Source organism: Polyergus mexicanus, unplaced genomic scaffold (genome assembly GCF_030449975.1).
Source record: "Polyergus mexicanus isolate NDT 795.1 unplaced genomic scaffold, iyPolMexi1.0 SCAF_27, whole genome shotgun sequence".
NCBI classification, from domain to species: Eukaryota; Metazoa; Arthropoda; class Insecta; order Hymenoptera; family Formicidae; genus Polyergus; species Polyergus mexicanus.
The window spans coordinates 659,701-683,710 of NW_027223347.1; the positions used below are offsets into that span (position 1 = coordinate 659,701).

The window sequence follows — 24,010 nt, forward strand, 5'->3', positions numbered from 1 at the left end:
AAATGCATTATATCAATTTTATCTACAGATTATATTGTCTCATATTTCCTACAAAACATATATATTTTCACTATTTATGTAAAATGTAATTTTATTTTTGAAAGAACAATCGATGTATGAACTCTTTATAAGAGAAACATGCTATAGAGACATCTCTCTTATATCAATATGTACTATTGGATCCCGAAAGCTAGATAGATATTGAATATTAACATACAATGAAAAACACATAGGTATAAATATATTAAATAATTTATTATTTTTATTGCCAATTTTTGTATAAAAATATTTATAAATAAGTTATTAGATATATATCGTATATATAATTACATTTCGCGCTAGAATTATAAATATATATAATACTGTATGAAATATAGAGATTGAGATTTTTCTACAAATAATGGCTTTCATAAATAATTCTATCGCTATGAGTAATCATTTGTCAGAAAGATACAATAAAATATTATTGTCACCGTATGACTGATTATCACAAAATGCAACCGAATATCTTTAAGAATGATATTGATTGCATAATACTATGATTAATGAAGGTACTATTAATTTGAATAAATAAATAATTAATAAATATCTCGTTACATCTATAAGAATAAATATTATGCGCTCTAGATATTCAAGTGTGAGACATGATAATAAATAATAATTTTAATAAATAATTTAGGAAATTTCTATGATAATGACTAAAAGAAATTCGTAATAGTCACTACGTGACCAACGATTATTGTCAATAGTCACATGTCACGCGGATAGTGACGTGCTTTTATAGCTCTAGTTGCGGCAGGTGTTAAGTAAACTCGCATCGGTCGTATATACTTTCCGATAGCTTGATGCATCTCTTCGTACGTCATCTTGGGATGAGAATGATCGCTGACTGGTTCTTTAATACTTGTTCTTCTTATCTCTAATAATCGAATACATGCCTCCAAGCATGCAGATAGTCTCGGTATTTAAGAAGTACGCCCCAGTCCCTGACGAGTCTTCTCGTATCATCAACGGGGTTTCTCTCGATACCGCTCATGATGCTTCGTTCGACGCGTGTCGGTAGTCGTAAGAACGGCAGAGCGATAATGTGACTTTCAACTTCGCATAGCATCATCATCAAGTACGATTGAGTCGTTCTAAGAGCATTCTGAATATGAGAGTTAGGCTCATCCTCGATCAATTCCTCGAACGCCACGGCAAACTTTTGAAGATCCATGTGCAATTTCGGGAAATGGTTAACAATCTGCGATGAAAAAAATTATTACAAAATTATCGCTCTGCTTTAGATATATTTAAGTAAAAGCGTTTACTTATAAAATCTGTCTGTTTTATAAAATAATTACACGAAACTGTTAATATCAATTCTTAATACTTTGCTTTCTGTCCACCTTGGACATTATTTTATTTTTATTACATCAATATTTAGAAACGTTTGATTTAGTATTGTGTTTAGCAGCTTGAAAGAAAAAAATTCGGCAAATTTGTGGCTAATTAAATACTTAGATTTGGCAATTGGTTTTTATATTTTATATGTAACATTCTTTTATTCAAATATTTATCACATAACAATAATTTATGCAGTAATTTATTTAAAAAGATTCGTTGCAAGAAACAGCAATTAACATAATTTAAAAATTTTCTTATCTAGTAATTATTTTTCAAAACAGATAGATAATATGCAAATAATCGCGAATCAAAGAATAATGATGCGATCGATAAAACCTAATTTTCGACTTGTATTATCAACTTTTATCGTGTCTAATTCAAATGCCTAAAATCACCGTGAAAATTCTAATCTTTCGAAAAAATATATAATCAAAATTATGACAAAACGCAGAAACAGCGCGGATCGATGTTTTCGCAGTCCGATGATCGGGGCGTGGCAGAGAGAGAGAGCGGGAAGGAGATTGCGCGCCCGGCATCTGGGGAGTATCCGCGGGTCGCGATATCAGTCTGCGTTATCAGCGTGCTCGTATCGAGGAGGCAGACAAGCGCGATTACGCAGCCGCGCGACCCGGCAAACATGAGTGCATATGTATGATGGTGTTGCGCGCGCACTGCACGAAAGACCGCGCTCTCTCCTGTTTGCCTGCTACTTTATAATAATTACCGTCTCATTAAAATTTGTTATTTAACGTTGCGTTAATCAATTGCAACCGGGTGGTCAGCGGGCCGACCGGTTGAAAACGCGCGACGCGACGGTGGTCTGCGACATTGCTCTCTCTTTCCCGCGCACTCGCTATTTATCTTTCACTTGCACGCAATACAGCACTCTGCTCGGGTTGCTCTTTCATTTCTGCTACACGGTAACGACGGTTACGAACGATGAATATTAATGATCGCGAAGAAACTAACGACCTAACATATAATGTTGCGAGAGTCGAACGACGAGGAAACACGTGACGAGAACGTCCAGATGTATAGCCGAAAATACAACAATGATAAATCTTAAAGAGATTGGACTAGAAATTAAGTCCAGTTGAAAAAGGATGATCTATGTAATAATTTTTAATGGATATTCCGCGATTGCAACGACTCTTTAATTATAATATAGATAATTACATATTTCGTGTTATGTTTTATATGATACTAAGGGTTCTTGATGATAATTGCTATTCAAAATTCTTAATGATGGGAAATTTAAATCGCGATTCGAGACATGTACATCGTAAAAAAAAAAGCAATAATTTTTTCAGCGATCGCACTTACCGTTTGAGAATTAGCATCGGCCAATCTTCTTACAAGATTCGTGTCCTTTTTGCCGGGCACCCAGTTGGGTATGTATTGATGATCGCGTATGCCGATTCTAACTCTCTCGTACAAGTATTCATAGTCTCGATTCAAGTAGTCATTCATTGTCAGCTGATGCTGCAATCTAAGAATCTCGAAGTTGGACCTTATGTCCTCCTCCAAATGCTCCGATGAAGTGATTTCAAGATCGGAACCTTCGCCGCATGGCACGTGCCAAATTGGTACTGTCGATCTGGATATCCTTTTTGGCGCGGCAGAAGTGAGAGCGAAGATAGCCGAGACCAAGCAAACTTTCTTGATAAACATATTTGAATTTATTATCGCGAATTTTTCTTGCGGTTAATCTTCGAAGTTCAATGACGATCTCGATTCAATCGACTTGCAGAAAAGCACTGAACAATCTTCTCGATTGATGTTAGATCGTGAACTGGCATCGTCAAACTCTCGTGCTTCCTCCTTATATATGGGATTGTGTAAACAATCAAACGTACGCACGCATGTTCTACGTCTCGTACGGAGAGACGGTGGCATTGCGGTAAAGGTTTTGTCCGTAATTTTTTACCGTTTAGTCGGCGAAACCCCGAAAAGGCGAGTCTTTTACGTTAAAACGGAGACAATTTTTTCGAACATTTTCAAATTAATAATCCCGATACGCGATATGACTTTCGAACTTTCTAATGCGTAACAATGGGTATAGCCATCTTCGTACAATTTTCTCTTTCAATTAATAATAAAACGATTATCTTAAGTATACTTAATATACTTAATATTTTTTATTAAAGTAAATTTGAAACAAAATTTAAATCTCGTAATTCTTATAGCTCATCTTGAACAATATAGAGTAATGTATATTATCATATAAATATGTTTATTTTAATCAATGTATTTGTCAGATATTCTGTACGTAACTATCCAAATTTATCTAATAAGTGACGTGTTCATTTAGACAGTAATGATATCTATTGCCTATGCTTCGCGGATCTCGCCCACATGTATAGATGTTCTGATTTTCCTCGAAACATAAACGGTACCTATCGTCACGCATTTATGGCATACGCATAGGAAGTACGCGAATTCCGTCAGAAATCTCTCGGATTCCGCGCGCGCTATTCAGATACAAAACACCGTTGTGTTTGCATTATGAATCAAAGGGGAAAGCCAAATGTCGTCAAATGAATCGCTAGAAATCCGTAATCGGCATCTCCTTCTTTTTTCCTAACACTTAAAACAATTATTTCTATTCGAAGCTTCAATAATTTGCGCAGCTATCCTTGGAATCGAGAGAGAAGAATGGGACTATAAAATATTTATAATAAAAGGCATCGAGTTTTCTTTCAACGTCTATTATATTTGTTATGATCTTCTGACGTCAAGCTATTTATCGAGGTTTGATCTTGAAATGTTAAATATATATATATATATATATATGTATGTATAATAACAGGTAGAATTATTAAATGCTTATATAAAAAAATTTCTATTTTTGTCATACGGTGCATTTCTCTTATTGTGAATTTATTATAGATATATTTAAGAAGCATAAAAAAATTATTAAAAAATTTGACAAATCCCAAGTTTTTTTTTTGCTGAATAGATGATAATACATTTTATTAAATTATAAAAAATAAAATAATTGTCTTGCACATTTTTTATCTCGGGCGCGCAACCAATATCTAACTCCGATCATTCCGATGGCAAACGAGAATCTTGACGTCAGGAGGTCAATTCTTTCCCGTCGAAATACGAAGATGATGGTGACAAAAACTTTTGAATGAAGTAGACGTAACGTCTCAAACGTATGTTGATTGCGTAAAGGATACGCCATAAAAGGCGATATTATAATTAGATCGTTCGTATATTCGCCGAACTAAGATTAGAAATCTTCTCACGCCGGATTAAGTTGTGACGCGTCGTGACGTATTATTTCGCAAGTGTACATCACGATCGAAGGAAAACAAATTGAGCAGCCCGATTCAAACGCAGAAGCGCGTTATAAGTAACGATACGCGTATCACGCGAAATTATACTTTTCATACACCCGAATCGATTCGCGCGTCTTGTTTACATAATAATATATTTAATAAAATTACTATTTTTAACAAAGAAATTAAAATAAATGTACTCGTTTTTAATAAAAACAATATGTAAATATATTAAATGTAATGGAAGATAATTTCTAAAAATAATTAATTTATCGTTTAAAATTATGTCGTAAATTGAAAATTTATAATTTATTATAATAATTATTGAAATATATATTTAAGTAAATAAATTAGATTGTGTGAGCAGACAACGCTATTTCGGTGATTTTATGCATTTTACATAATGAGCAATTTATTGATGCAGTAGCCTCGCAATTAAATTATAATCGATACATTTAATTTTTACAAGCGCAAAGTGCAACGAAGAGGGATTACAACCTATTCACTCTTCGTGTACTCCTATTACAATATTTGATGCGTCTGGGAAATCTTCCTATAGATAATGAAACTGTGCTATGATGTTGACCTGATCACTTTTATTTACAGAAAAATAATAATTTAATACAGCATATATATATATATATATATATATATTATTATTATATGATTTTAAAGCAGTTACTTTAGAAATTCATAATAAATGCAATTGTCATTTTTATAATTACGGTTTTGTTATTCTTAAAATAAAATACAGCTGAATATGTCTTGAAATAAACGTGTTATAAAAATGAGAATAATTATATGTCACTATATGAAAACAGCAATAAAATTATATTGCAGTAAATATTTAATGACAGTTATAAAAAAATTAGCGTTACTATACATATTACTTATTTAATCAACTACTTAAAATATTATTTAAATATCGCTTTACTGCGATAAAAGGTAGAGAAAGAGAGAGAGAATCATATTTATCAAATAAATTAAATAATAATTCTTATTTATACACATTATTTTTTTTTTTTTTTTGCATTTATTATATAGATAATGATCGAATGCTAAGAGAAACGAAGATCCTTCATATACTCCTGATACTTCCGGTCAAATGTTCGCTTTTGCACATTCATGCAATACGAGCATTTTACAATGTAGCTGAACTAAATTATTATGTGAGTTATTAAGGTATCTATGTCATTCAAACTTCAATTTCATACAAAACAATGGGGTTTATTCGACACGATTACATATAAGTAAAAGAATGACAATAAATAGTATATGCAATGGTAACGTGGTGTACAATAAATAGAACAGAACGCTATATGTATAAGTATGCATATATAACCAAATAAATATGTTACGTTATATCTATAGTGGATAAAATGCATATGTATATTTAAAGTACAAGTGCACGTCTTACGAGTAATTTGAGTCGCGGCACGTCTGCATATGTAGTACAAAATTATGTGTAACGTTAAGATACTAACGTATTCAAGTATCATATATTTCAGTATAAAAAAACATCGGATTTATACGGAAATATAAATATATTTTAATCTATTGTAAAGGATCTTGTCATGCACATGCTGGTGCTCAGGAAAAATCAAGTGAAATGATTTTTTCTTAAAATTCCTAATAATCCTTTATTTTTTCGCATGCGTACGGTCAACGAATTAATTATAAAAGATAAAATTGTCATGTATTCTCATGACAAGGCGAGATTCTACGGTAGACACGCCGGAAAAGAGGAGAGAATCTCATCTACGTCTAAATATCGGTACATATCAATACATGACACCGATATATATATATATATATATATATATATATATATATATATATACATATATATATATATATATATATATATTCACCTATGTATAAACGTAGGAACTCTGTATGTCCGTGTACACTCGGGATATCACAGCTAAACAATATTAAGCTCGCCCTTCGCTTAAGTATGCTAGGTAAAGCTAGAATAAATAGATTTTATGAACAGCCTAAAAACTCGTCGTTGATCCTTTCATATGCTATCGATACTTGCATGTATATCGCATAGATTTGGTCAATTTAATCGAGCCTCGTATCTGTATAATAAACCGTTTTGATCGTAAGTCTTATAATTATATGTTAGCATATCGATATAAATATCATGCGCAAGACGGCCGATCGGACGTGCGAAATGCGTCTGTAAACTTGTCCTTTTTCTTTGAATTCCCTCTCTTTCCGATACCAGCATTTCCATAACATATTTTTCGTTGTCTTCGGATAGCTGAGTGCCTGAGAATGGGCTTGCATGATACGCCTTTTCAGACGCACTGTACAGCCGCGGCTGTAATTTATTGGACCTATATCTCATGAATCTAATCAATTTGAAAATATGCACCGGGTATTTCGAAACATTTTTATCAATGTTATCGGCCATGTCGGCATTCTGTATGTTATTAGATACATATATATATATATATATATATATATAATACTGTTCTAAAGTAGATCTCTTAATACTGTTGTCTCTAGTATGCCGTGTTATTGATAAAAAACTTGTATTACCATAATCAAAACCTGATCCGCGATATTAGGTACTGGAAAGATATTTATCAAATTAAGTGAATGTTTTTCACGGCTGTTGAGATATCTAATCTTAATACAATATCAGGCACAGTTGTCTATTGACGAACTTACGAAAAATATTAAACGAATAAAACTATATATCTGAATGAATGATCTCGCGACGATGGAATAAATATCGAAGTTATGTTAGTATGATATAAGTATATGTTCGATACTGTAAGGCTGTAAAGAGCGATGTGTCTTTAAACTTTAAACGATCAGCAGATCTTGTCGATATTAAATGGGGGGGGGGGAAAAAAAAAGATATAAAAATGGCTCTAGGTATAAAAATAAAGACTTATTAAATACTTCCTATCGCCTAAAATTCTCTTATTTTTAAACGCAAAGATTCCTTAAATTCGAAATGTTATGTATACTCGTTTGTACAAAGATTTCTTTTAATTATTCCAATTTAATTAGTTTCCTCCTCGATATTCGATTCGAGGAACTATTTCGACGCAAATTCTGCTTTTTTAACATTCTGTTCTTTTTCATCTTCAACAATTTTAAACGCCTTTTCTTAAGAATGCACCGCCTTTTAGGATTTTTGTCATGTGATCTAATTTTGCAAGTATCGGGTAACGTCGCATTTAAAATGTTGTTCATTCCTAATGTCCAATCATATACAAAATCGCCATATATTTTCAACACCCCCCAGTCTTGAATCAACATTTGAGTTACGCCGCCCTCTTTAGACCAAAATTCAGGTGTTATTATCGTTGTATTGCGAGGAGAAGGAAGATCGATTTGCAAATTATACATAGCGGTCTCAACCTCGCACAGCATCTGCAATGATACAAAGAAAATGTTAATTTTACACGCTTGCACTTCTACTCGCAAAAGATCGATATTGTCTAACATTACTATACGTTTTACAAAATTTTGTAATAAACTCAATATACATGATCGGAATAATAAAGTTTATATTTTATGCTTGTCAAACAAATTGATTTATAAGAAATTTTAAGCCGGCGACGAAAATGCAAATTTCAATTAATATATAGAAGGTATCGACATAAATCTTGTTAGAGCGAGTAATATACTACAGCTTTACCTGAAGAATCTGATTAAATGTTACATTCATCATCCAGTCCCGAATGTGTATAATGTCAGTGATTTCGACGCTTGAGTTAAGATGAAATTTTTGAAGTTCATGAAACGTAACGGCGAATCTTTGAAGATTATCGTATAAATATGGAAGAAAACGCTGAGGTTTCTGCTCCTTTTCCAGACACAAAACTTTTTTACAATACCACGTGAGCTGCTCCTTGGGCAACCAATTAAATTTGTACTGCCGTCTTTGCATGCGTACAGTATTCTTGTATATTTTCTGTAAAAGAAATGAGATAATATTTAATCTCGTGATTCTTAATTACATCACACCGGATATCTCTTAATGTAATCAAAAATTCTTCAAATTTATATAAACTCATATATGGGAATACATTTTATCGATTATTTACAATTGTGTCATAATTTATTTGTACTTGGTTTTACATTACGATCGTTAAACATTTCTAAATCGTTTAATGACATCCGGTGTGTAACACGAGTAATTGCTATTGATTTTAAAATTAATCCCGCGATATAGGATATGGTGAAATTTAAATATTTATACTGCTCGCTTAGTATAGCTAACTCGCTATAGCTCGCTTCAAAGTGATAAAAGTCGATAAATAAAATATATTGCTCTATATCCAAGCTGCAAGTGACTCATATACCTATACTCTCTAATAGATCAAACAATAATAAAGCCCCTTATATAAATGCATGCATTTCTATGAGGTTTATTAGAAGGATTACAAATATATTTAATAATATCCACACAAGACATATAGACATTTTTATCGAAATGCGTTCGCGCGTCTTGTAACACGATGGAAGTAATTTGTCAACAAATATAAATGATGTCAGAAACACAGAGAGCGCGGGACTTTAGAAAAAGTAATTACACTGGACGTGCGTGGCACACCGTAACCAATGCAAATTGCCGACGGAAAGTAGGATCGTGCACACCGGAGATGTTGCATTGTGAGCACGTGCGAGTCCCCCTCGAGCGACTGCCCACGCGGTTTTACCCCGACACCCCGCGCTGCGATTAATTGCGGAATCGCGGTCGCGAGAGAAGCGCTCCCTCGTGTCTTTCACCTGCGGATCTCTCACCTGCCTCTCCTTTTTGAAACATATGTGGGAGTAATTCGCGACTCGCGTCTTTAGTCGCACTTTCTTCAAGGATTGGTGCAGATAGTGCCGTTGCGACTGGTTGCGGCTCGTCGCCGCACTCGTGAGCACAGTACCACAGGGTTGTAACCAGGGTTCTGTAGTATTTCTCTCTACGGGGGGAGGTTGCTTGCAAACTAAACCTGAAACCGAGTTAAACTCCAAGTTCACGATGAAGAGGAAAGTAACTATCCATGCCGCCGAATCTGTAATGGAAAATTGAAACTTTCGTCAAAGAAATGTTAAAACATACAGTAAAGTTAAAATTATTGAAACTATGAGGTTGGTGAAAAAGATTTTTTATTTTTTTCACATTAAAATCAACCTAATATTTCTCTTTTTTTTTTTCTCTCTCTTCTTCCTCTACTCGTGCGCTGTATATACGACATATTTTCATATAAAAATATTGCACATACGGTATTGTATTTATTTCAATTTAAAAACATTCAATTCTCAGAAAATGCATTTGCATAACTCAATTCATTATTGTTAGGTCGATGGATAAATTGTTAGCGAATTGAAATAATGGTTGCATAATATTTGCAATAAATATACAACTTGATATATATATATTACGGTATAATATTTTTATTTATCAAAGTTCACATATTCAATCGATTGTAAGATAATTCGTTAAAGCCAATAAAGTTAACGGATCACGATTCAGGAAAGGTCGCGCGCTATTTTGCATGTAAGAGTAACAAATGTGAATAAAGAGAGGAGAGAGAGAAAGGGAGGAATGGAGATCCTTCCGACTTTCACACTCGGCATACCTATATGAATATACCTATAGGTATCTATCTATCATCGCACCTACGCGTCAATTTAGCAGCGAGCAATTGTCGCCCCCGCAATAGGAAATAGATTGCAAATCAAGATTTATTGTACAATTAAACGTCACAGCTTGCTGCAACTTTTCTCATAACTTGATACGTTGCAAATTTATTCCAAAATGACTTTTAAAAATTTTTCCGCACGCTATTTGCAATACTTGCCTATTGATAACATTAGAAAATGATATGTGATAAAGATAAATTTTTTATTTTTATTGACTCGTGTTTCTTTTTCTTTTTTTTTTTACTTAACAACGCTCTACTCCCTTTTATTGTTTCTTTCTCTCTATATAAGTACATTGAATAAAAAAATGTTGTGAACATAGTATCGAGATGTATGCATGCGTGCCTGTTCCTCACGATTGACATCGATGGAAAGATTCGTCGCTCTTCGTTCTCGGAAACTTTGAGCGTATAAATGGGCGGAATTTAATTATTGTTTTTATACGTATGTATTTAATTCTTTCCATTTCTCATGCTTCGTTTACATTGATTACATATTGCGTTAGTTTTTTTTAAATTAATAAATTTTTTATTCTGGATATGGCCCGTAGAGAAGATTGAAACATATACGATATTTGCTTGTTTTTGCTTATATCAATTGTAATTACATTAAAGAGTTTTTATCTTTCTCTTAATTATTATAATTAAATTTCTTAAAAGTTTCAAGACACAAGAAAAGCTTTATTAAAAGAATGAGAAGTTGAAAGGGGAGAAGAATTAATTTAAAATCTGTTAGAAGGGAGGAAAACAGGAGTTGAAAGAAAAAAATATCATATTTTGTTTTTCCCATGTGCAATCACGCGTGTTTGTTAAACTCCCAATGAAATCTGTATTGTATGATACTTAGCATCACGTAAACGCATCGTATTGAATCAATTCTCCATCAATGGCATTCAGCATCCGCGAAATCTAACATCGCTACTATAGCTATAACGCTGTAAAGACCGACAAAGATTTTATGGATCATTGTGTGGGTAATTAATGCGCGTTGATAGTTGGCGCGTGCCCGCAGAAAATGGCGTATAAATCCATTCGAAGTGACGATATGGGCGCTCTCTCAGGTGTAAGGCGTAATGGCAATTCGATACGATATGGCAGTTCGTACAATTCGCACGTCGGTCACGCGTCAACTAACGGTGCGTGGCACAATCATCGCGCGGCGAAAGCGCACACGCGCTACGTATTTGCGCGTGTGTACCGTGTGTCTGTTCTTAATAATTGACGTTTCGACAATAGTTCTTGAGGTAGTATCGCACAGCGATATTTTTTTCATTTCCATCATTGAAAATGAAAAAAAATTAATAAAAATGCATAAAATAAGATATATTAAGCTTATATGAATTAGAATTTGACAAAGTATCTTATTGTTAGTATTTCTTTTCGAGAGACAAAAGATAAAAAAAAAAAAACTTTGTTTATATATATAATTGCAATTATCTAATTTATTTTTAATTTTTTTGAATTGATTTAATTCACGAGTCAATTTTAGTATTTGCTAATATCTTACAGTACTTAATTAATGTAGCGAGAGTATTTAAATTCGATAATTTGATCATTTCGTTTTTACGCGCGACGCGATATCAATTTGCGCGCGGAAGACGTAACAATAAGTTCCAATTCGATTAGTCCGTTAGCGGGAAATACTGTAGGAAGCAAGTTGTGTGGTTGTGCATATTATCATAAACTCACGCCTTTTCTTCCGGAATCGCCCCAAGCAGTTTCAAGCATCATGTATTGTCGGCTACGCACATGGCGTGGGCGTACGCTAAAGGTGCACCCAATATTATATACTCTCCTAACGACGATCGCTCCCAACTATATAAATTTACGTTCTTATTTAGCGATTACCGATTTCCTGCGTGTATTATTTTGCATCTGAGGGGGTGGACAACTACAAAGCATCTTTCTGCCAAATTATTTGTTCTCGACAGGCTACGATTTAATTTCGCTTGAGCGCAGTATATCGGTAACTAAAATAGATAACTATATTCTTAAGAATTAAATATCATAAACGAGATATAATTAATCGAAACTTAATCTAAAAATTATGACATGGAATTGTTATGTTTAAGTGTTTCAGATCTTCGATATTTTGCTTATTTCGTACACAATAAAAAGTATTATAATCATATTGTGTAAAATTATGTAAATAATTTCATGACATACATAAAATAGTTGGCGATAAATTTTAATTAATATAAAATTAATGCATCGCAAAAAGAAAACTATGCTCCGCAAGAAGCGCCATGCATTATTTTCTGGTATAACATGCCTGTAATCGCGATCTACCTATGGACCACTAAATCGCGCGCAATAACCACGTTATTCCTCTATAGGATTTCATCGCGTGCAATTATTCGAGCGGGCGCCTCATCCTGTTTTTACCGTACACTCTCATTACGCGCGATAATATCGATTGAAAACACGTTTTGGAATAAAACATCCATCATTCGTACGGTGAAATTATCCCAAAATATACTTCTTTTCAACGATTCGCATTCCGAGCAGTGTCGTGTCCGACATGGGGTAGTTGCCTCCGCGCATTTAATGCATGCTTTCCTCGTCCCTCGATAGGGCTCCGCCAAGGTGGAATCGCGGCTATTCTCCGCGATGGATTCCCCGGATGCCAGTAGTCGGACGATCGGTCGGCCCTCCGGTCATTTGGCGAAAAGGGGGCGGGAAACGGGCAAGAGCGGTGCTCTTTTTTTCCGCGGCACACGGGACGAAGATTGTTGGTTTTGCAGCACCGGTACCGCGGTGGTGAATGCCCCAGGGCGGCAAAAGGCGGTTGCTGGCTTTCTGGGAACGGGTCGGAGTCCCGGCCGTACCGGGAGCGATGATTGCGTGGTGATTAGCCTCCACCTTCGCCTCTTTGGACCGACGAACGGAGGACGGTGCAGAGGAAAGGAGCGGGTAAGGGAGAGCAGAGACGCGAGTGAGGCATCGGGAGATGTATAGCACGGTATTCATCGTCGCTGGGACGAGTGTGGGAGCGAGGTGCCCGATACGAGCCATTCGGGCTGGCTTCGCGGATTCCGTATCGCGGAGAGCGAGAGCGACCACGTGCGTTGAAAAGTGTACGGAGATGAGAGATGGATAAAGAGAAAATGGCAATACGCGCCTGTCATCGCATATACGTTACGGATAAGCGTCTCATTTTGCGGCAAGTTGAAAATAATTTTCGAATAATGCATTTTCAATCATTTTCATTGATTATGTCCACGCGGGGCGCATGAAATATCCAAGTGAATACTAATGAAAAAAATATTTGAAGAAATTTTATATTGTCGATACAACTCCCATTTATATAAGCTATATAGGAAACTAGATTAGAGATGATAAACTGTAAGAGAGAAATTATTAGCGATGACGCATCTTGATAGATATCTCGGAGATACCGTACGTGCGAAGCGTCATACATCTTTATCGTGAAAAACGCGCGCCTTTCGTTATCGCAACGTCATTCATGGAAGTATGTAGGACGCGTACTCGCGTCTCTTTCTACATTTCTCCTTCGAGTACTGCGCGTTTAACGTAGTAGATATACGCGTAAGTAACGTTTATATGCCGAAAGAATCACCACGCTCCAATTGAGTCTATAGCGAGAATATCGCACGACGGGTGAACGCACGGCGAGTACCATGCAAAAGACAGATTATACGTAGCTCGCAACATTTGATACGGTATGCGTATCGGGGATCGTTGGGAGAAGTCTACAGAGGCGTCGGGTTTCTCCCTCGCTCGAGTTCTGAATCGAGCGACGATTAAAAAGTCAACGAGAGAAATAATAAATAATCTGAACGGCGAAGGAAGCGAGATTGAGCTATAAACGCATCGTGTTATTGATCGCAGCGCGTAATAAACACGTGCTAATTATGCAAATTACGTTACTTATTAGATTCAATAATAAACATGTAAATGTAATTAACGCGAGGAAAAATGGCATCTGACACGCGGTATCATTTTCATGTGGTCATCAGACGAATATTATGAAAGTAAATGAATGAAAATGCGATTGAATCATTCGTGACACGACTCTCTGACGCATTGTCTTCAAAACTTTTAATCTCCGCTTAGACCGGTTTTTCTCCCCGAGACCGCAGCTTCCCGGGTATATTATTCAGCTTTCGTTGAATATGAATCAGGCAGGGTGCGTCAGTGCGACGAACACGCTCGCCAACCGGACAATATCCCCGGGACTTTCTTCCCGAACCGGCCGGCGCAATCGTTTCTGCGGACGACTTTGATTTACGAGGTACGCGGGAAAACTCGAGCCCGACTAGAGCCCGCGCGAGAGAGTTCGCAGTGTCTCCGCCAATGGAGGAGAGTCCCGGACCTTACGGATGCAGCGAGCAGATTAGCGGGCCGCGCGCAGATTTGCATTTTGTATGGCCGGACTACCACGCACATCGGGGGAGGGGGGGATAGTCGGAGGAGGGCGACCCCGTCCATCCATAAAATGCCGGCTCTGAGGGGTTTTAAGTTGCCAGAGTTCGCGCGTCAATCTCCATCCTTTACCTCCTCCCGCCAATTCCGCCAATTTGCGCGCTCCTTTTGTTTTCTACCACAGCCTCCTATCCCCGCCGTTCTCCCTCGCATCTTCTTTACGTCTACCTGCCGAGCGTCGCCGACGCATCGAATTATCAAAGGTGTCTCTACGCTGACGCGTCGTAAAACGTCCGTAATACGCGAGCTAGGCGCCTCGGTGTTACGACGATATGGATCACTGATGTCATACTGGCGTCACCCGTCGTTTATATCCAGAGGTGACAATCTACCGTTGGCATCGGTGCCGAGAATCGATCTGAAACGACGCTCCGCAACATGGGAAAGATGAGAGGGGAGGGAAAGACGTGCGGCGAGCAGGAATGCACGCGGTCGATTACTATACGGCGTTCAATGTCATCGTCGATTACGTTATCTCGATTCCTCTCGCGGCCGGCGATAGGCCGCACACGCGAATGTGCATACGTGAATAGAAAGCTCCCGCGAAGGTTTTTTTTTTCCTTTCCCTCTTTCTCTCTTTATCTCTCGTTCTTTTTCCTTTCCTTCGACTCCTTTTGATAGCAAAGATTACGTAAGTCATCCGACGTTTCTTTCGCCGCTATTCAAAGAGAACGGAATACGCGCCGTTAAATGACTTCTTATGCCTTGATTCCGCTGCAGGTAAAGGATATCCGATTTGCGTAGTATGCGGGACGCATTTTATACCGTGACGCCTTGTTTAATCTCATGAATATTTCCTCTGATAAGATGTAAAAGAATACGACGATCTAATCTGACACTGAGAGACACAATAGTATATATGATAGTAATTAATACACTATCTATCTCAAGATTAACGTATTTGAATCGAGATACTTTTCTTTTTACAAATCAATTAAAAAAATAAGGTAGAAAAAAATTTCTTTGAATCTTTTTCATCTTATCGTACGGTCATGTCAAAATTACGCTATGTTTTTTCTTGCTTTTGGAACGAAAGCTTTGCCGGTCGGATTAATTATCTTATCTCATATTTGCCTTATGTTCCGCCAGATCGATATACGAAGATAAATCATATTAATTCTACCTTAATAACAGTTTGTAAATAACACGCGTGAACGTATAAGAGAAAGCTTGCACTGAATTATATTGTTAACCGAGACGGTAGGATCTCGCGCGGAAGAAATCGCGTTGTAAGTAATACATAATCACGTTACATAATTACTTCGGACCCATTGATGTCTGAGAAACGGATAATTATATGAGAATAAGATGTTACATAGAATTATTCGATAATATCGAATATACAGTAGTATATTCCAGAACTTGCAACTTCATTTTTAATGATAGATCTTTTTTGGCAAATTAATTTTTTTTAGGAATAATCACGATAAATAAAAATGTTGAGAATTAAATATTTCTTTAAGAAAATTTTAACACAAAACATATATTCTAACGCTGTAACATTTCACGCTTTTGAAAGAGGAGAGAAAACTATTTATTTTAATAAACTAACGCAAGGGAGAGACACATCGTTAATAACAATAAAATACATTATCTTAGAAATCGAGATAATCGCATCAAATGTTATAATGCGATAAAATCACTATATTTATATTTAATTAATAATTAATACGCGTTATCAATTCCAGTATTTCTGTCGATCCAGGTCTCATGCTCAGATGCAATTAAAAAAATATATATATATTGAAAAACGTACAAAATTTAAATTGTAATGTATATTACCTTTTTTTTTTTTTTTTTTTTTTTTTTTAATACGATACTATCGTTTATCTCCTATGCTTTCATTTTAACGGGTTTAATTACTTACACATTAAACACATTAGAATAAAAATTTCTGTGGAAAGTATTGTGGACAGATCAGTATATTTCAAATCATATTTTATATCATAATTCATGCATTTACGCATCCAAATAAGTTGGCAACGTATAAGGAAACGTCTTAGCGGACTCTTGAAACTTCCGTTTATCCATTAGACTCGTAAGAAGGGTGCGCACAATGGATAAGAAACTGGTCGTTTGGTCTCGTCGCAGTCGAGAATAATTCGCTATTTGTCGCGCAGTCGATTCCGCGATGTATCTTTTACGAGCGACGGGATAAGGATGCATTCACAATGCAATGGTTCGAGTACATCCGTGCTTTCTCTCTGCGATTTGCACACATTCGACTCTGAGATCCGCGAGAATGATGGCTTTGATAACGGCAAGTACGCGCATGCATATACGCAAATCAATCGATGACAATGTTTCGCCGCAAAACGAGACCGTCATACGCGACTACGGGACTATAAAAACACGCGCGTACAGCACGTGTGCCCCGTGTTAAAGAAAGCAGAGGCCATCGTGTGGCTGACGACGGGCGGTCTCGGACCGGGACGAACATAAAATCGAACTCTCACGCCGCGGCCTATACAGGCCATCTTTACGATGATCTCGCGTAACGTGAATATACAGAGACGTCAGCGGGGCCTTCGGATGGAACTAGATACGTGTGTACCACGCCCTTCCGTCCATCCTTTGGGCCCTTTACGATTTTCTCGCGTAGTGAAACACGCCGATAACGGCCTCGACCTCAGATCGTAAAGATGGTAGATTCTGTCATCGCGCGCCCTAGTGACCAGGCATACGTTATATCGACAAGAAATATTCTCAGGTCTTAATATACAATACTATGAATGATATATCGTATTATATATCACTTTGAGATTGTCGCTGATCGACTTCCCGCGAATATACGCGATTAATAATATACGGCAATAATACGCGATAAATGCCATCAACGTTTCGCGTAAAAAATAGTCGTATACTGTGAACAATGAAAAAATATGCGTAATATCTTTTCTCTTTTCAATATATATTGTATCTAAATTTCTGCATTTAATTAATCCATTCTATTGAAATTCTATTGCATAAAAAAAGAAGCGTGCCACGCTCGATGCACTATCGGATCATATACAATAATAGAAACTAACTCTTTAGCTTTCGATGGTCCGATGGTAATTTCGTCTCATGTATATGCAAGAAGAGCAAAATTTGTCAATCTGGTCAATCGGCGTCAGAGACGCAACGTGTAAAAGTTAGGAGCGCGATCGAGTGAGCCGCGCGAGCACGTGATGCCCGTGTGTAAACCGTGATGCACGTGACTCGTTGAGCCGACTACTAGTGAATTGCGAGGCGCGTCGTACGTGTATTTTGCATGCGCGCGTATACAGGCTCGGTGTGGTCGCGCCGATCATTGAACCGGCTTCTAACACAATGACAGTGAATCAAAGTTGTCGGTGGTCAGGCACTGGGACCAGGCCCCGCTCTCCACCTACGACATTTGCGCGGAATACGCGAGGCCCGTTCGATACGTAAACCGATTTTACGAAGCGTCCACGAAATGAATTTTTTGCCCATTCGCAGACGATCGCTGCCTACGCATCGCTGGCAAGGCTTATACGTATTGTCTCGTTTTAACGGCGCGGCAGTGTAGTCGGTTACGAAACTTGTGTCGCGTTGATAGATTTAGTCCGAAAGATACTAACACAACCAGCTCCTTTTTCCAAGTTACGAACGGTCGAGACATATTGTAAAAAATGAATTAGCACCGTAGTAACTGAATATGTCGGATTAAATTTGAGGACGGACATGACAACTTGTCTGACCCTGAAAGCTGTCAAAAATTTGATCGCCTTATCTGATATTATTTGAAATTATGTAATTTTTACTTATGAAAAAGAAGATGAAGTCAGATATTATGAAAATTGATCAAAGATCTATTAAAAGAAATCTCCATTATATAAACTGATCGAAGAATATCGCTACGTAAGACATCGACGCACCAAGTTTCGCCTATCCTGTATATACAATACTGAATCGGTCCCTTGTCACATTTCATCGCGTGTTTTCTTCACCTTCTACCCACAACAACGTTTTAGGTATCATGACACCGGGACAATAAGTATCCTCTTCTCCCGCTCGGTATAATAAACTAGTCGGTCGCAGATGGGAGTATCGGCGAATTTACACTCGGTATTCTTCGAGCAAAGAACGCGACCGTTTTTGCCAACCTCATCTCGATCGTGTATCTTATGTTAGTCTGTGTCAAGCGCATTCAACCCGTACGACACTTCGCGTATCGACATGAATGAATCGCTCATTGCTCATTGCGCGTGCGACCTCAAGATAGAGAATAGCAGCCGCACGATGGATGATGTCAGGTGGCAAGAGATCGCGAACGGGGATTTGTCTTCGACTATTGCTTAGCGAGTGTTTCGCAATTGACGAGACTCGTCGTATTTAGAAAAATCAATATGCACAGCGACTCTCGTCGTATTTACGCAACTAATTAGCTTAATTTTTTTCCATTGTCATTGAGAAAGTACTCCCAAAATATTAAAATCAAAGTTTTCATAAGACTGATATATATATATATATATATAATATAATAAAAAATGGCATTCTCAGAGCCAAGCGCGGTAAGTAATGCGCAACGTGTTTATTAACAGTGATAAATTAATACAAACGTAAATTACGGACGTTTCGGCCCTTTATTCGGGCCATCTTCAGTACAAAAATTAATCTAACGATAAATTGAACGTCGCATAGTCGTAAAATTAAAGATACGTAGTCATAGAATAAAATTGAATAAAAATACCGAAAGTTTCTCACATCCTCGTGACAAACGTTGATAATTGTTCCGTTAATGCCGTTATCTAACGGTATCTAAGGTAACTAACTTTGCGGTTGTTACGCCGAAAATCAGAGTCTGACTTGTAAAAACTCATGTCGATACGTAATGTACCTATGGATCGAGCAAGAAGGAAATGAAAGATAGAGATGTGAGAGATTTACGCGATCTAAAATTAGAAACAATGATGCAACTTACAAATGCAATCGACGCTCCACATGCTGTATGATAATATACGTGAATGTAATTAAAGTTATTGTGTAAGATTAAGAGAGAGACCGACTTTCTAGCTATTGAACGGAGTAATGAGATCGATCATGAACGACAAGGTGAAAAAAGAAAATAAATAACAATAATGACAATAATAACGATCTTAGCAAAAATATGATGAGTTAACATTAAAAAAAACAAAAACATAACGGTGTAAAAGGTAAACAATAATAAATGAAAATAAATAAAAATAAATGAGTTAAATATGTGAAATTAATAAGATGATACAATAAATCAACAAGATAAATCAATAAATTAGATATATGAAATTAAAATCAAATTTTAGAAACCTTATCAAGCACAAAAGAATACATATCGGGAAGAGATTCCGTGTTCGTCTGCAAATTCAAATTCATTTCTTCTGTCTTCTGATGTATAAAATTTCAGAAATCGATTTTACTCCATCCCAATCAAAATCATAATTGAAATTTATTCTATGATTAGTAATAACCGAATGATCGTTCGCGTTTCTCCTGATGTGATTTTTTTGCTCCGTAATACGAGTATTTAATTGCCGTTTTATCTGCCCTATATATGAGGCATCGCAATCATCGCGATCAATTTTGTATAATTGACGTTTTGACGAGCCGACAGGGGACAGGGATCTTTATGTACTTTAATAAACGAGTTCAACTTATTAAGACTCCGATATAAGACAGTTTTACATTTAAATTTTTGTTGATTTTTTTAAATTGTTCGGATATCATAGGAACATACGGAATCGTGAAATACGAGACGGCGTCTTCTTCATGTGTAGAACTTTGCGAATTATAATTAACCCTGTAAAGCAGATGCTTTAGACGTTCATGTAAAAGGCGGAAAATAAAATTCAGAGGATAACCGTTGGTCTAACAATATAGATGGTCCAATTTAACATGGCCCGAATAAAGGTTCGTAATTTATATTTGTATTAATTTATCACTGTGTTAATAAACACGTTGCGCACTACTTATCGCGGTTGGCTCTGAATGCCATTTTTTATTATATTTGATTTTAATCTCGAGAGCCTCTATTATTATTATTATATATATGGAGTTTACAGCGAAATAATGATAAGCGCTCATGTTAAAATATGATGAATTCTAGAATTAAAACATACGGAAATAATTGAATTGGAAATAAAGCGCGGTAAGCGTTTGATATTGCAGCTGCATACACCCACTTCTAAAGCACACTCTACTTTTAAAGCGGTCGACGCATTTAAAGGTGCTTCCTCTAAAGATGACTGTTTCAAAGAATGTAAGATACGCGTTATAATTTCTACGTGTCGTGCATAGCTGCGGAAGTGAACACAGTGCCAACGGCAAGCTTCGTCCTCCGTAATTGCTATCGTAGGTGGTGGAATGGAAGGAAGAGTTCGCGCTGGAGCCTCGTAAAGCTCGGCTCGCTATGCAGCGTGTAATTTAAACATTACCATCACTTCTGTACCACTCGCATTGCCAACTTCTAGGTCTACGCAACGAACAAAAGTGCGGTCAACATAATAGTCTGTTAATGACAATAATTGAGAGTTGATGAAACACAGAAGAATGCTCGCGCGTGTGTAGCTATGTGCGTGGATGGGATCGGATTTAAAAAAGTTTGACGAAAAATATGGAGCGCGCGTTATCCAATTTGGGATGTTCAAGGATTCCTTATTAAGCATCGACCGGCTTCAAGCTTGTTATTAAGCAATCGGTTAGTATGCGATTTACTATAATATCGGAGAAATAATATTAAAATCCGTCGTTATTTAAACGATCGGTCAAACACGGCAATCAAGTAAAAACCGATCCCGCCTAATGTAATCCTTAAAAAATATGTCGGTAAAATGAAGCGTAAAAAGAGATGTTAAGAAAATACCGCAGGATATATTAAGAGTCAGAGGAGTCGCCTTGAGAAAGCAACGAGAATGATCCGCCGACGCGTCTTAAATGCAGCATAGAAAAGCTGCCGATACTTAATGCGCTCGTAAATCCGAGTAATTAGCGACTCTTTACGGATAACGAAACCGCGAGTAATCCTAAATTACAATGCGGGAAATTTTATCTCTTTCAAATTACGTATTGAATTAATTGTCGGCAATTCGTTAGGCGATTGTAATAAATCTACCCACAAATAAATATCTTGAATGTAGGTAGAAGCAGCTAAATAAATGAGCAGTTTAGCTAATATATTGTATTTGAGAGTAATCATATATATTATGTCTTTCGAATCTGCTACCGACAGAGTGTAATCGCATAATAGTTTTATTTAACATGTTTTCCATATGCTAATTTACATACTTATATACAAATACTAGATATCTGTTATACACTTAACGTACAACTACTGTATGTACTTAATATTGTAACTTTACAAGATAGACGAAGAAATGTTTAAAAAAAAAAATCCGCGCATATATTTATCTTATATAACAAAGATGACTCAAGGATATCCATTGGATTTTATCATATCACGTGCATATATAATTAGTTCTACTACACATAAAATTAGTATCAGATATTACACATATAGATGTGTATATCTTCACTTTATTCTTATGCGTTAGCTCTTTCGTTAACATATCTACCAATAATAGTATTATTTGTCGATAATTAGACTCGTTAAGTATTATTTTTCCGCTCACGTTATAAATATAATCGCCGATCCATTTTAATGTTTACCGCACGAAGCGTCTACATGCGCTTTTTTTCTCACACGTTCGATGAAAAAGACAAAAAGAAACTTTCGATGTTTCTCGTGGCATTTCGTATACAAATCAGTGCAAGTAAACGTGTAAGAGATGCGGAAACGCCGCATGAAAGTGTCGACATCGGCGACACTCGTAAAAATTCCCAATCGCACGCGATTGACTTAATCGAATTGTTTATAAATCGTAAACAACACGAGAACATTCCAGAATCGTAATTTTGTGTACCATATGGCGAAAAATCCGAGAACGAAATCGATTCTAATTAGCGGATAGTATGTTGATAGAGAACAAGAGAATCTGTCAGAAAAATGAATAAGAAGGTAAAAAACTGAAGTTTTTTTTTCGAGAATCTGATTTATTCTTAAATATATAATATCCTATCTTGACTCTCTTTTTCTTTCCGTGTATTTGCCTGTGCATGTTTCGAATCGCTACTTCGGTTGTAAGTACGATTAACAAATTACCGCAAAAAATAATCCCGAGCTCTCGACCAGATCGTTCGATGCTTCATCGCTGACATATGTGGTATCTCATCAGAATTAAATGCAAGCTACGTAATATATGCTTGTCTGTGATTTAATTATATTATAATTAAAAGAATTCTATATCAATTGTTTAATCTAATTTTAAAAGCCAGATATAATATAATATTGGAAATTAGAAATAGTAAAACTAAATAGAACTAAATATAACTATTTTCCCTCGCTTCCTTTTTCTTTCTACATAATTAAATATTCTAATTAGTAGAAATTTGCAAAACCTTAATTGAGATGATTATTATTATTTTTTTTTTTTTTTACTATTTAATCATAATGGATAAATAAAGGAAAATCAAGATTATAAATCAAGACATTAAATTAACATCTAATGTTATAGAGAGAAATATTGCTCTATTGTCTGATTTCTATCTTAGATCGAATCTTAATAGCAGGCATCACTTAACTGAAAGTCAGCGTGATGTTTTCGTAAAAGACAATTCGCGGTAGAAAATTAATTCCATTGCGAGATATACGATGAATCTTCGACTTTTATATGCATATAGTAATTCTTCGATGTGTCACGCGTGGTCTGAGCGCTGGCATAATATTTTCATTTCACGCTGGAGTGCTCGTCTGTCCCATAATATGTCCAGTGAACCCTGCTGAACCCAAAACCACAACCCAGTACGCGTCCAAGTCGCTCTTGGGACCTTACTTTTCTTTTATTTCCGTTGCAGGACGTAAGTCACTCGGTGACACTAAGGGACGTACAAAAATTTCACGATGTAATTCGTGTCAAAACTTCGCGCTGCATAGGATGCCGCAACAAAAATATTGGTTTAAAAAAAAAAATGTTATATGCCGAATTCACGGAAAATGATAATTATTTAGATGGTAGCCAAAAACTGCATCAATCATTTCTGTATTATCAGTAATCGAAAGGAAGAAAACATTAAAGCGCCTCGGCGGGATTAATATCTCACGATGACTTTGAGATTAGATGAAAATAGAAATCATGAAATTGTCAGAATTTAAAGCCGGCGACTCGGCTCGATTTGACAAAAGAGAGAAAG

General features: G+C 36.2%; 2 protein-coding genes across 2 annotated transcripts; both read right to left on the reverse strand.

Annotated features, from left to right (window-relative positions):
* Nucleotides 1-866: 866 nt before the first annotated feature.
* On the reverse strand, nt 867-3,057 carry LOC138943584 (uncharacterized). The gene is made up of 2 exons (XM_070314542.1): nt 2,710-3,057; nt 867-1,243 (listed from the first exon to the last, which is right to left on the reverse strand). The coding sequence occupies exons 1-2, from the start codon at nt 3,055-3,057 to the stop codon at nt 920-922; spliced, it is 672 nt and encodes a 223-aa protein (XP_070170643.1). The 3' UTR covers nt 867-919.
* A 4,548-nt stretch (nt 3,058-7,605) lies between these two features.
* On the reverse strand, nt 7,606-17,262 carry LOC138943480 (uncharacterized). Its single transcript, XM_070314329.1, has 4 exons — nt 17,148-17,262; nt 9,447-9,709; nt 8,338-8,613; nt 7,606-8,069 (listed from the first exon to the last, which is right to left on the reverse strand). The coding sequence occupies exons 1-4, from the start codon at nt 17,260-17,262 to the stop codon at nt 7,686-7,688; spliced, it is 1,038 nt and encodes a 345-aa protein (XP_070170430.1). The 3' UTR covers nt 7,606-7,685.
* Nucleotides 17,263-24,010: the final 6,748 nt, after the last annotated feature.

Excerpts from the sequence above, each read along its gene's own strand:
- LOC138943584 (XM_070314542.1), bottom strand. The coding sequence starts at position 3,057 with ATGTTTATCAAGAAAGTTTGCTTGGTCTCGGCTATCTTCGCTCTCACT. Across the intron at positions 1,244-2,709 it reads CCGATGCTAATTCTCAAACG|ATTGTTAACCATTTCCCGAA; the intron begins GTAAGTGCGATC and ends TTTTCATCGCAG.
- LOC138943480 (XM_070314329.1), bottom strand. The coding sequence starts at position 17,262 with ATGGCCTGTATAGGCCGCGGCGTGAGAGTTCGATTTTATGTTCGTCCC. Across the intron at positions 9,710-17,147 it reads TAACACGGGGCACACGTGCT|ATTCGGCGGCATGGATAGTT; the intron begins GTACGCGCGTGT and ends TTTCCATTACAG. Across the intron at positions 8,070-8,337 it reads CATTTAATCAGATTCTTCAG|ATGCTGTGCGAGGTTGAGAC; the intron begins GTAAAGCTGTAG and ends GTATCATTGCAG.